Genomic DNA, 10925 nt, shown 5'->3' on the forward strand with positions numbered 1-10925 from the left:
ATCCTATAATCCCCCCCCCCCCCCCCCCCCGGTTAGGACCACAACATGTCATTATCTAGAAGAATTCTCTAAGTTCTTCTAGGACCTACTAATGATAGCAACCTATAACCTCTTATTGGGACCACAAATTGTCACGGTCTTTGTCGATGTTATTTGTCTTTTGAATTGTTTTGTTGCTTTAGGGATACTACCCCAACATATGTGTTAAATCAAAATAATCTTGTTAATCGCTAATCGTGTTAAAGCGAAATTGCTGAATGAACACATATAAACAGGCATAAGTTAACAATAAAACCGATGAGAGTTTCATAAAATTCCCAAATGCGCCCGTACATATAATATATATAGTTCGTAGATTTAGAACAATACCAAGTTTTTTATACATCTTTTTAGATTAGTTTGCTAACAATTACATATATGCATAAAAAACAATAATTTCAAATCATATAACCTATAAATTAAATATAGAAAAATTTACTTAAACATGAATATACCATTAGATGCCATAGAGATTAGCATATCATCAAAAAACCTAAAAGATATGTGTTTTTGTGTATATTATTTACCTCCACAAGCCACAACAAAAACAACTTTACATGATATATATGCATCCTTCATGCTTTCATTTGGCTCAAGATATATATACACTACACATCAGTCAACCAAAAAGTCAACTTGATCTCGTGTTTGACCTCAAGTGTTTTTAATAGACTCAGCAGAGACTGCCTTGGCGGTATCCATGTGATTCAACTGGCATGTACCAAGAAGGGATTCGGGTAGCTCGTCTTCTGTGTTAGCCTGAAAATAGTTGCAAGTGTATATATCAGTGTATGAAGCGTTTGCATACGCCAAAGGTACAAGTACTCGACACATTATAAGATGGTATAGTGCAAGCACATTAAGCTTACTTGTATCAAGAAGGCCATTTCTACAATCAAATTGTTTAAGTAACCAAGAACAAGATTGACCACACCTCGTGCCACAGTTGACGAACCCACGTCAATGTCAAGCTACAAAAGTGCCAAAAACATATCGAAAATGTCAAAAGTCAAAGTCAAACTTAGTTCTTTCTAAATTCGATTTTTAAGCCAATTCTTTTAACAATTTCAAAATCAAATATTTTTATCTCTTTGAAGCAAAATCACCAAAATTAATAGACTTAAGATCACTTTATTTAAAAACTTGATGTCGAAAGTAGTTTGTTTGACTTTAAAAAGTCAAAGTCAAGAATTTAGTTTACCTCCAAATAGTTCTCTCCACGACAATAATTCACTTCGAGTGCTTGACCAACCAAACACGCTTTCTTCCCGACACTTTGCTTTACCAACCATGATCCCTAAAGAGTCAAAAAGACCGCTATAATGAATACTTTGTCGGGTCAACAGGCCAATGACATTTACGACTTACCTTGGATATGTATGGTATGAGCTTAAATCTTGAATTTCTAAACGCATCATCACCGTTCACAAACCGTTCTAGTGAAGGAGATTCTTTCAAAGGAGTTTTTGTCATGTAATATAGGACAAGATTATATGCAGCCGCACCCGGGACCTAATTTACATTTTAAATAATAAAAATCGAACGGTCAACACGTTTAACTAAACAAAAACAGAAAGTCAAACCTGTATGTTGATAACAAAGAAAAACTCAGGTCCACCTTTTGCTGCATATTTCTATAAATACACTTGATTAATATTATTATCAAATACCAAAAATTTGTTTAATCTTTGTTATACCTGAACGATGCCGCCTGGACGGGCTGCAAGATCGTCTTCACGCGTATCAGACTGTAACCAGTCAGCACCAACCATTTCCATCAAGGTTCCTTTAGCCTTATTCTGTAATATTTACAGTTTTAATTCATAACTCATAATGAAACCGTGTATCGGTGTATGCATTTTATGTGTTTAAAGGTAAAAAAAGATAACCTTTTGATTATCTTTGAGATAATTCGCCCCACGGACAAGGAATAAAGACGGATCGGAAGCAGCCCATGTGCAAGGCATGTTACACCTCAGATCTTTGACCAAAGTTGACCCGTAACAAGGCTTATTACTAGAGTCTGAATCGGCACTCTTTTGAGACGCAAGATTATGCAACTTTTTCACAAAGGTGGCAGCTGTTGATAGTGTTGGCTGCTAACATAAAAACCAAATTCAAAAGTGAAAAAAGATGATGATAATAATAATAATAACAATATAAAGTTTATTGAATATTATAAATTTATAAGGAATACCTCAATAGTTTGTCGGTCGTCTTGTAAGTTCATATTTCGTTTATCTTCCAAAGGTTCGGGGACATCATAGAATTCGTCAGAGGTATCGTTTAATCCAGTAAGCCTTGATGAACAAGACTCGGGTGCTTCATTAGCGTCTTCCATTTTATCATCTTCTAGTTGCACTAAATCAGTTTCTTGTTTGATCGGTTCTTCACTTTTACGTATCGACTCAACTTCTCCGGTTAAAAACTCAAAAGGAAACTGATCTCCACCCTTTGCTCTAAATAAATCTTTCAATGCTAAAAAAAAACATGTACTTTATTTACATTTTCAGTTATATTTTGATTGTTTAAAACTTTTAATACCTGAAACTCGACACAGCATACGAATAGTCATGGACCGCGAAGATGTTTTTGGTAAATACGATCTCCATATTTTCCAGTCAAGTGACAGCATGTGTTTCACTAAACATTCTTTTCCTTCATTCAATGGACTCATCACAAACCCCCCACCTGGAAAATAATAATTGTGAAACATATTATTATGGAACTTAGTAACTTACTTGAACAAAACTTATGATACAATTTAAATCATGTGTTACTTAGAAGACTAGCTCGAACGTATCCTTGTTGCGGTGGACATTTGCTGTGTACCACAGAATGACATAGAATCACTGATATAAAATGAAAAAAAATATACATAAAGTTAAATTAAGTCAAAAAAAAAAAAAGAAAATGAACAACATTTAGATCAAGATTTACCGTAAGTCCCATCTTCTTCCCTTCTCCAGTATCGTCTTAAAAGTAAATCTCTTCGACTCATCCCCCTGGTAACAACGAGTCAGTTATATACACATGCATACGCATACGCACACACACACATATATAGGGGTGTGTTTTATATAATATGTACCATGGTAGCCAGTCCCGGCATAGCTGAATGTGTATGATGTCGGTATGACCATCAAGATGCTCAACCACCGTGCCATTATAAAAACAAAAGTCCCACCTGTGTTTCGACTATTTGTCAAATGTCTAAAATACCCTTCAACGATAACAACAGATAAAGATATTATGAATCTTACTCGGATCTAGATAGGCCAAGTGACATGAAAGTTCTGAAAACAGCTTCACAAGTCCCTTCAATTACACCAACCGCCATTATAGCCGGATAATCACTCGAAATCTGTGAGTTAGAATCTTTCGCTTCTTTAAATAACCTCAACCCTGCAAAATACATGTCATAGCATCAACATGCATGTTTCGACTATTTTAGACATTTGATGAATCGTTTATATTATACCGTTTTTACAACCAAAGATCTTCCATTGTGAAGGTGCAATCACATCAGATGTCATAGCATCAACATGCATGTCTGCAGATGATGTCCAATCCACAGAACGTTTACGGGCCGCAATCATGGAATCATTTAATCTGTCAAACAAATAATATTAATTCATTTACGGGTACAAATTCAAATTACGAAGCTTTTAGATATTTTACTATTTTATTATACCTATACGGTTGCCATCTTCGCTTTGAAGTTGATCTCGGTTCCACTGCAACATCCTGCAAAGCATGTATCCAACTTGCAGCTTCTTCCGGGGTGCTTGCTCCCAACTATGAAATTAATATTTTAAGATTTAATTATGCAAATTGAAAATAAAAGTTCATAATGAGATAATTGATTGCAAGAATATTGGCGTGTACCTTAAGACAATCGTTGTGATTTAAAGCATTGTAAAGGGAGAATATAAAGAACACCTGGTTGTTGTAAGTAATACGATAAAGAGTTAAAGACCGAATGCAAAATCGATTAATAATAAAGGAAAACGCGTAGGATCATACTTTTCTACTAAAGCTCTCTCTTCCATTGTCTGTAACTCGAATGCAAGAATCTATGACCGCGCTTCTTAGTGGCTCCTGAAAACAATTCAAAGGTCTGTATAATTAGTTATCAACAAACCGAAATAAACTGGAAATAACCGAAATAACCATATCAAAAGTATAACCAAACTAAACACAAAACTGACTGTTTGGTTTTATGTTTTTTTCATAAACCTCCATACCTGGTCGGTTTCAGTTTTGCATGTAACGAAAACTGAAAAGACGAGCTGCAGGGGCGTAGCTTTAGTTGAGGCCAGGGGTGGCCCTGGCCCCCTCTGTTTTTTTCGCTCGATAGTGTAAAGTTATTCATTTTTGGCCGAAATTTTGTATACATAGTGTAAATTTACCCATTTTCGACTGAAATTTTGAGCCCGGCCCCCTCGGTTTTTTTGCTCGGTAGTGTAAATTTATCCACCTTTTTGCCCGAAAATTTTTATGCATAGTAAAAATTTACCCGTTTTCGATCGAAATTTTTTGCCCGGCCTCCTTTTTTTCGCTCGGCAGTGTAAATTTATCCTTTTTCAGCCAAAAATTTTTATACATGGTATAAATTCACCCGTTTCCGACCGAAATTTTGAGCCCGCCCCCTCTAGTCTATGAATTTTTTTTATACATATTGAGTCCAGCCCCCTCGATGTGTATGTCCAAGCTTCGCCACTGACGAGCTGACTTTTATAACCGAACCCCGTGAAACCAACTTTTGTTATTAAGTTTATGAGTCATAATTTTTATTTTTGATTGTTAAGTAATTTATAAAAAGTTAATAAATGGTGCAGGCCAATACATTTACGCCAAAATGTGTAATAATCATTTAATTACGACTTAACAAAAAATTTAGACCCAAATTCATTATTATAGCCTTTTTTAAAAAAAGTTTCAAGCCATGGTGAGAAACCGAGAAAAGATAATCCAATGTGAAAACCGGAAAAACTGAAGCCGAATGGTATTCAGTTTTTTGTTCATTATGAGCCAAAAGTAACCCAAACCGACTCATGCACGCCCTCATAGCAGAACTTTATCACGCATTTCAAGAATTGACAAAAGAATTTGGTGTTTATTGATAAAACACAAAATTATTAAAGATCATAAGCAATAATGTGGTTTAACATTCTCCAAGTAAGATAAAAATATGAATAATATTATTACTTCTGAATCTGATGAGGGTTTAGATTTGAAGCTTTTGAGGCACCTTTCCTCAAGGATAAAATATCGTTTACGAGAGTATTGTAATCCGAAGCGGTTGGATCGAAAGAGATACAACCATCCCTCCATTCTTCCATCAGATTTCACAGAATCCATTTCTCAAACAGGAAGGAAGAACAAGAGAGATTATTGAATAATAATAATAATAATAATAATAATAATAATAATAATAATATGTTGATGATGATGATGATCCTCTGATTCCACAAATGGGAATCAGAGAATTAAGAAACTCAAACAATGGATTGAAACCAGGTAGCAAATTGAATTGAATGAGAAATTATTTTGTATTTTTTTTGAATAATATGTTGGTTGTTTCTTCTCTTGTTATTATTATAAATCAATAAACATCAAGAGCTGCTTAAATAAATAAATATATATACGTAGGATAATAACCAACCGTCATTCAAATATTTGTATTTCCAACCAAAAAAAACTATAACTAACTTTCTAGTCACAAGTATTATATTACCATTTGAAAACATAAAGTTTAATAATATTAATATAAACGCCATCCATGGGACTCGAACCCACGACCACGTGGTTAAAAGCCACGCGCTCTACCAACTGAGCTAGAACGGCTTTTTGTTAATAGGTAAGAAAAGCTCTCATCTAGGTGTTAATGACGTTGTTTTGACGGTTTTTAAGTCAAACCGTGAGTTAAATTGTTAGCACTTAGCACCGACTTGTTTCATTGTTAACCAAAACTGATGTTGAAAGTTACCATTCTGGTTTTGATTTGGTTTCATGGTTTGTTGTGAGCACAATAATATTGTTTTACACTATATGGAAGAAACTATGATATTTACCCACTTTGAGAAAATGAAAATTAAAGAAGTTGCTTATTAAGATTATGACTTTGGAATGGTGGGATGACAAAACATGTTAATGATTCCGTATAGTATAGTGTCCTTGATAAGTGTAAACAACCATCATATTTAAGGCTTACATCACATTTGCAAGTATAGTGTCCTCGGTAGGTGTAATGGAAAAAAAAACGTATGAATAGATCATAAACATACAATGATTCTTTTTCTATTTGAGAATGTTAGTTATAGGAACTAGTTGCATCAAATTTGTGTTCATTCTCTACAAGATATTTCAAGATCTTATACGAATTCCACTTTCTTTTACCTCTCTTGCGACAACCTGTCACTGGTGAATTTACAAATTTCTAAGCCGAGCGGTCCATACCACATAGGTTTTTTAATTAGAGGGTCTTCCTACAACCACCCTTTGCAAGTCCTACGAATAGCCTTATGAAGAAACACTAACCAGACCCCGGGCAGATTACTGGTAACCTGGGGGTTAGATAGATGTTTCCCACGAGGGGTGAGACCCTGAGAAGATGGTTCTTCTGATAACCTGCAAAACAGACACCGTGAGCTTGTCACTGAGAAGGGGGGGTTCCTCCTTGTGACCGCCCTCCGGCGTGAGAATCAGACTAGGTTGCTCTTTAAATATAAATGTATATTAAGAGATTGCTAGAGCAGATATCAGGTATATATGATGATACAAGATAGTATATGATAAGATATGATCATACCATTTGTGGTATTTATAGCCGAAGGTAGGTTTCCAAGGAGGTGTGGCCGGCTGCAACAGTGTTCCTGTTCCACCAACAGTGGCCTACGCACGTGCCCTGCTGGTAGTTGGTGGGTAGGCAGTGGCTGATAGTGACCAGGCCTGCTGTGTACTATTCCTTTTCCACCAACTGCCGGCTACGCACGTGGTATGGCAGTAATTGGTGAGTAGGCAGCGGCTAATAGTGACATACAGTACAGGAGCATGCTGCTCGCCATACTGTTGTCAATAAGCTGTCGTATCTTTAGTCAGATCTTTTGCCCATACCTCGTCAGGTACAGTACAGAAGATCTTCCCGTATCGTACGGACTGGCTTATTTGGGCGGGAGTATTCCCCCTCCCGCCCTTGTGCGGGATTGTTCCCGGCTTTGCTCATTCCTTCAGGTGACACTGAGTGATTGAGAGCTAAGTGCCTTGTGCGTGTAGCCTTGCTGCGCGGGTGGCCTTCCCTGATGGCTTGTATCCGAGGCTGCGGGAACAGGCGGAGTCCTTCACCATTGGGAGGCATTTCCTGCGGGAACAGCTTGCGTACTGCGCGTAAGAACGTCACGTCTCTGAGCATGGTGGGTCCTGCGGATCCAGTTGGTTTCTGCGCAGACGTCCCTCTTCAAGGTGAGTCTTGCGGGTCTAACTGGGCTCTGCTGGGACCTACCTCTTCACCTTACTATTGGTGGGACTTTTGACTGGGTTATAACCATCTATGACAATGATAGTGTATATTCAAATATCAACCAAACATCATCATGGGCAACTTTTCTTTCATCCAAGAAATTTTCAAATAACATTTTGAAACATACAAACGAGGAAGAAGAAATCGATTATCCAAGTACCATGATTAAACAAACACCACAAGTAAACCAAATACATGGTAACAAGATTACTTTCCCGTACATTATAACCTATCCCATTATCCTCCATCAAATGCAGTAACCTGTACACTCACAAACACATGAAACCAAAAGTCAACTCATCGTCATCATGCGTTGACTACAAAATGTGAGCGACAGTTACACATACCTGAGATTATAACTGATTAGAGAAAAGGTAATATCACTTGTCGTCTTCCTTGGGTGCTTTGTCATCATCTTTCTTCTGCTCAGACTAATGTAAATAAAATTCAGTAAACAAAAAAGTATCTACTTGGTGAAAAACAAAAACTACCAAACTAACCTCAGAAGGCTGATTTTGCATTGAAGCAAGCAAATCTTTGACTGAAGGATCGTTCGGGTCAACTCCTGGAAGCTGCAAACCGAACATCAAGATGAATGAAATTCTAGAAAAGCAATGTTGTCCCGTGTCTCTCGAAATTTATCAAGTATAATAACAATAAAAAGAGGCGTACAGAAGTAAGAATTGATGACACAAATGATTGATCTGCCAACAGTTTTCCCATATCTTCTGACTGATCTTTTGCACCATCTTGCATAGAATATTGTAGAGCTGCAAAAAATCCAATTTTTCATGTTTCCCACAAGAAATTCAAGACCAACAACACAAAAAGATTCAATTTTCTTGTTTCCCACAAGAAATTTAAGACCAACACAAAAAATCCATTTTTTTTTAAAGTTAACGTGAGGGATAACTTACCAAGGGCCAAATCTTGATCATCCACAGCAGCGTCTGCCATATCAGTGTCCCGTGTGGTCACAGTGGCAGCAGGTTCATCCATTGACATTGCAAGAGCCTGCTGCAGCAGTGCATTCTCATCATCCTGATAAAAACAATAATATTTTAACTTTGCTGTTTGTAATATAAACCAAGTATATTATAATGATGATGGTAACAATAATAATAAATACAAAACTAACCATCAAATCATCTTTTTTGTTCTCAGCTTCAGAAGCTGAAGTGCCAACATTTTCAGACATAGTTGCATCTTGTGAAGTAGACTCATCTGCAGCCTTTTTCGCAGCCGCTTCTTGCCTTGCTCGTTCTTCCTCCATTGAAACACGAAGAGCAAGTGCAAGTTCAGGGTCAAGATTTGGGTCAACACCAAAGTCAAAACCAGACACACCGCCAGCTGCAGCTGCTGCAGCCGCCGCTGCAAAACCACTACCACCTTCTCCATCACCGGTAAAGATATGAGTACTAAAATCAAACATTAACAAAATCAGTTATCAGCCATGAAAATAACATTTGATATAAACGAGTAAAAAAAACAAACAGTTATAAACCTCAAAAGAACATCAGAGAGTGCATTTGATCCAGCTGGAACATGAACAATGTGACTGCTGTCACTATTATTTACAGCAGCAACAAGGGCCTCAAGCTTTTCTGTCTTGGATTCATCTTCTTCACCAAAGTTCACAACATCAAGAGCTACACTGTTCTTTTTCAACTTCTTTCCAATCATCTCCAATACTTTCTTATCGTAATTTACAGGACTGAAATCCAAGAAAGAGATAATAAGAGAAAAGTAACAAACAAATCAAAATATACTAGATGTTTTCACTTGATATTTATTTGCATACCCTCCAGCAAACACTATTATTCTTTGTTGCTGTTTTTTGTTTTGGCGATGCTTCAAAGCCAACTGAGCAACCTGAATCCCAGCCGCCAAGTTCATCTCACCCCCTATTTCTAAACCTGAGTAAATGTAAAAAATTTCAGTGCTTCATAGCTTATACAAACTGAGAAATTAATGAGTTTTCATAGTGTAAAGTAAATTGAAGAAGCTAACCATGCATGCAAGCCAGAATCTTGCCAAGATCACTAGTAGGAGTGACTAGAACACGCACACCTTTGCCAGCCATTGTTAATATGCCCACAGTATTCTCCGGGTTAGACTGTAACAAACAACCACCGCCAATACACCAACTTTGTTATTTTAAACATACTATACAATATTTGTACACAATGCAAGTATGAAACTTACACCAAAACACATCATCATGAACCATCAACACCGACCTCTGAAGAGTCCAATAGGCCAATACTATTAGTCTATTACTAGTACTAACTAAACCAAAATAATTCTGTGTTTACTGCCACTTAGTTCCAATTATAAAATAACGAAAATTTCTTAAATATTGTGTATAATGACGAGTACAATGAGGATAGTTACAAAAGAAACCTAATCAAATCATATCTTCTAACTATGGAGATGAAATGAAACTAAGCCCTAACTGATATAATCTATCTAATTTAGTAACACCAATAAGTTAAAGTTACGACACAAAACTAAACTGACATGGCAGAAAAACTTGTAATAAGTAACATCCTAACTAAACAGTTAATCCGGGAAAATATCGGATATCGGTCAAGGACCGAATACCGATATTTGAGATATCGATTATCGCGGAAAGATATCGGTGGAATACGAGTAATTTTAAAACCATGTAAAATTCACATATATAACAATTTAACACTAATAGTTCAGTATACTCTCCTACCATTAACAAATTAACCTTTTGAAACTGGCAAAACACTAACAATCTGTGGCAAGTAGGAACTGATTAGGACTTAAATTAGTAATTTAAGACTTAAAACGTTAATAACGGGAAAATCATTGATATATCGGTGATATCAATTATCAACTGCATAGGATCCTAATAACAAGACCTGCAGAATTCATCTTTATACAAATTTTGTCCCAATTTATGATCATCAACTCCTTTGCGTGTATGTATGTGTGTGTGTGTGTGTATTACATGGCTATGAAATATACCTGAGTTTTAGCGCCACAAATGAGATTAACGGCGTCAGCTTGAGCCTGAAACCTAGTAGGCGAGTAATCACCGTTACGCATCCATTCCGAATTGTCGATACAGATCATCGTAGCCTGATTATTTCACATAACAATAATAATAATAATAATAATAATAATAATAATAATAATAATAAACCCTAGGTTTCGAATTGAAGGGGTAAATGTGACAGTAAGGATGTATAGACGATTGAATAAACGTACCTCGAGCACCATTGTGGAAGGCTGAAGAATGAAGAGAGTGAATCGTGAGATCGATTACAGAGTTTTGAAGACGAATCGAGAGGTTTCTTGCTCTCGACGATATCTGTTTCTTTGCTGCTTATTA

General features: G+C 36.4%; 2 protein-coding genes and 1 non-coding gene across 4 annotated transcripts; all 3 read right to left on the minus strand.

Moving 5' to 3' along the window:
• Window positions 1-494: 494 nt before the first annotated feature.
• Window positions 495-5403, minus strand: LOC143637601 (protein ENHANCED DISEASE RESISTANCE 2-like). Its single transcript, XM_077104951.1, has 18 exons — window positions 5251-5403; window positions 4066-4140; window positions 3928-3981; window positions 3734-3837; window positions 3521-3651; window positions 3303-3444; window positions 3131-3226; window positions 2980-3044; window positions 2820-2891; window positions 2584-2730; window positions 2237-2517; window positions 1929-2135; window positions 1737-1838; window positions 1623-1673; window positions 1408-1551; window positions 1241-1336; window positions 909-1010; window positions 495-798 (listed from the first exon to the last, which is right to left on the minus strand). Exons 1-18 carry the CDS (start codon window positions 5401-5403, stop codon window positions 694-696), a joined length of 2127 nt encoding a protein of 708 aa, XP_076961066.1. The 3' UTR covers window positions 495-693.
• Window positions 5404-5816: 413 nt separating this feature from the next.
• Window positions 5817-5889, minus strand: TRNAK-UUU (transfer RNA lysine (anticodon UUU)). Its single transcript has one exon. It is a non-coding gene; the product is annotated as a tRNA-Lys (tRNA).
• Window positions 5890-7639: 1750 nt separating this feature from the next.
• LOC143637602 (26S proteasome non-ATPase regulatory subunit 4 homolog) lies at window positions 7640-10925 on the minus strand. 2 transcript variants are annotated; one of them, XM_077104952.1, is made up of 11 exons: window positions 10802-10925; window positions 10559-10672; window positions 9572-9677; window positions 9363-9477; window positions 9066-9275; window positions 8700-8979; window positions 8479-8602; window positions 8234-8331; window positions 8062-8133; window positions 7909-7992; window positions 7640-7822 (listed from the first exon to the last, which is right to left on the minus strand). In XM_077104952.1, the coding sequence occupies exons 1-10, from the start codon at window positions 10811-10813 to the stop codon at window positions 7942-7944; spliced, it is 1182 nt and encodes a 393-aa protein (XP_076961067.1). In that variant the 5' UTR covers window positions 10814-10925; the 3' UTR covers window positions 7640-7822; window positions 7909-7941. The 2 variants fall into 2 exon arrangements, with proteins under 2 accessions (XP_076961067.1, XP_076961068.1); XM_077104953.1 differs by lacking the exon at window positions 7640-7822 and having other exon boundaries at window positions 7908-7997; window positions 8070-8133.

The sequence above is a fragment of the Bidens hawaiensis genome, unplaced genomic scaffold, assembly GCF_021521415.1.
Source record: "Bidens hawaiensis isolate Kalapana, Puna unplaced genomic scaffold, B.hawaiensis_p1.1 tig00008374_1, whole genome shotgun sequence".
Lineage (NCBI taxonomy): Eukaryota > Viridiplantae > Streptophyta > Magnoliopsida > Asterales > Asteraceae > Bidens > Bidens hawaiensis.